This window comes from Dichomitus squalens (assembly GCF_000275845.1).
Source record: "Dichomitus squalens LYAD-421 SS1 unplaced genomic scaffold DICSQscaffold_344, whole genome shotgun sequence".
NCBI classification, from domain to species: Eukaryota; Fungi; Basidiomycota; class Agaricomycetes; order Polyporales; family Polyporaceae; genus Dichomitus; species Dichomitus squalens.
Window position 1 is genome coordinate 1 of NW_006767226.1, and position 2,476 is coordinate 2,476.

Sequence of the window (2,476 nt, forward strand, 5' to 3'; positions counted from 1 at the left end):
AGACCACGGGGAGCGCCACGTCATGCATACTTCACATGTTTCAAACCTCAGTGACGACACCCGTCTTGATGTCGAGCACGAATCCCCGCACCCCCTTCTTCAGAGCCTCGGGTAGCAGCTCACTCTGCTGCGCGGCCTCAATATCCTCCTTCACGCTTTCAGCGATCGTCTTGTCGTGAAACGAGATCGGTGGCCAAGCCTCGATTTCCGCCCTCCTCTCCGGATGCCTGTTGCACGAATGACGGTTAGAAAGAATCCAGTTTCGCACAGCTACAAGGATAGGCGAAACGACATAAGGACGCACCGCGCAATCGTATCGGCCTTCAAGTCCTCGTCCTTGAAATGTGTCGCGCCGCAGTCGGTATGGTGCACGATGAGCAGCTGCTTGAGGGTCCCGTGGCCCAAGAGGGCGTCGAGCGTGATGATGTCGATCAGCGAGAGCCTCACACGTCCGCCGGCGTTGCGGAGGACGGCGGCGTCGCCGGGCTTGAGGCCGAAGAACTCCTCGGGGTGGACGCGCGGGTCGCAGCACGTAACAAGGACGCTCGAGGGCGGCGGGATGTTGAGGGCAGCTCGATCCGAGAGGTATGGACGCGGTTAGTAGGACGCGAGGGAAGCCTTGTTCCGGGCGAGTAGGTCAGCAACGGTCAGGGTGGCCATGATTTATGAGCTAGTGTGTTATGTTGAGATGGAGATCGTGAAGGACGAGTATCAAGGGTGTTTGAGTGCGTATATGTAGGAAGCTCTGTGGGCTTTAAGTGTGGCTGAACTGGCCGTGACGCCCCGCAAATACGAACTGCGCTTTCCCGGTGTTGCTTTGCCATCCGTGCTCCGGTGCCCGAGGCTGCAAATGTAAGATTACAGCAGTGTACGCACCAGATTGCCAAGTCGCTTTCTGTGCTTGTGCGATACAACTTCTTGTTCGCGGGATGGCTCGGTATCAGCGCATGCCGCGGTCGGCTGAGATCATGCCCGAGGGACCCTTGAAGGCTTGATCAAGGTTACTAACCATAGCGCGCAAGAGTGAGCTACTGGAAGGCGCGCTTGCCTACCGCTTGTAGTCAGCTGCTTGACTGCACACCTTGGGGAATGTCGAGAGAAACACTCCGCTCGAAATGTATGCAGTGTTGGAAGGCCCTTCAATAGGTTATAGAATCGATACAATATGGAAGATGAAGCGCCCCACGAAACGCAGAGTCCCGGGCATTATCTCTTCAGAACATCTTCGGTCGGAACCATGCTGTATCGTATCGCTTCTCGAGAGATAGGACTCAGCAGCCGTCCAGAAGCCAGCTGACGCAGCATGCGCAAGGGATGGTAGTGTGTAATCAGCCTTCTTGCCAAGTGTGCTAATTTGCGGGAGCGTCGGTTGAGTTACCGCAAAGGGAACGGTTAAGGCAGGTAGAACGCACCGTAATGTCGGAAGATCGACGAGAACGGGGCGGGCTGGCTCTGAGGCGGAGGTTAGGAAAGCGCTGGCGTGAGTCAAGGAGCCAGATGCGAAACTTACTGAAAGAAGCAAGGGTCCGGTCTTTGAGCGTTGAATGAAGACCCCGCCTGCACGGGAATATGCCAACATTGAGTATGGAGCTGCGAAAGCGAAGCAGCTTGATTCACCTGGTAGGCGCAACGGGTCTTTGAGGCGCAGTAGGAGCGCGAACAGCGGAAAGTGGTTGAGCAGAGCGGTGATAGTGTCGAACATGGCGTGAACGATGATGACACACAACCTCGCCTACAGAGCCAATTAGCCAAGCAGATACACTGACAGCACAAAGGCACTGACCGTAGCGAAGAGCGCATAGTAAGTCAAGACCGTCGGCAAAAGGAAAGCGAGCAAAGTGAACAAAATCGTCCCCAGAAGTAGCTGGTCCATGTCGTAGTCCCAAGAATCGATCCGGTGTCGCAGGACATTGTACCGCTTCCCCCGGAATAGATTCCAAAGCGAGCCTGCGAGGCCAAGCTGATGGCTGAACACCGTGGCGGACAGGTAGTAGCACACGTATAGGTGCGCCATGAGCACGCTAAGACTATCGGAGAGGAGGGAGACGATCATCGTCATTCCACAACAGCCACCCACGCCGATGAACCAGACGAGGGCGGGGAAGCAAGGCGCAGCATGTTCGAGCAGCCCTGAATGCCCGGAGTCAATGAGCACGTGAAACCAGCCAGAGGAGGAAATGGGACGTACATCCCCACACAGAGACTAAGCCTACGAGGGAGTGGCAGTAGAATTGACTCAACTCAGTGTTGAGCTTGAGACCTGCAGGCCAGCTGTTCAGCCAGAGCAGTGCCTCGCGCATGCCATCTATGAGGTATGTCTGGAAACAAATGCATTGTGATTAGAGGGCGGTGGAGCATTCAATCAAGCGCACCTGCAAGCCATAGTGCAACCACTGAGCGAAGAACTGTTTGTTCTCGCATAGAAATGAACCGAAAGCGACGCCGATGATGACGTCGTTACAAGACCAGCCAGACG

At 55.6% G+C, this 2,476-nt stretch overlaps 2 protein-coding genes across 2 annotated transcripts; both read right to left on the reverse strand.

The window, feature by feature from the left end:
- Positions 1 to 40: 40 nt before the first annotated feature.
- On the reverse strand, positions 41 to 597 carry DICSQDRAFT_74316 (carbonic anhydrase; the record flags this gene model as incomplete). Its single annotated transcript, XM_007371830.1, has 2 exons — positions 41 to 227; positions 305 to 597. Coding segments are annotated over 2 exons (480 nt in total), but the record flags the coding sequence as incomplete, so codon positions are not given.
- A 609-nt stretch (positions 598 to 1,206) lies between these two features.
- On the reverse strand, positions 1,207 to 2,459 carry DICSQDRAFT_74320 (Gpi1-domain-containing protein; the record flags this gene model as incomplete). The annotated part of the gene is made up of 6 exons (XM_007371831.1): positions 1,207 to 1,349; positions 1,413 to 1,452; positions 1,511 to 1,732; positions 1,784 to 2,130; positions 2,189 to 2,318; positions 2,373 to 2,459. Coding segments are annotated over 6 exons (969 nt in total), but the record flags the coding sequence as incomplete, so codon positions are not given.
- Positions 2,460 to 2,476: the final 17 nt, after the last annotated feature.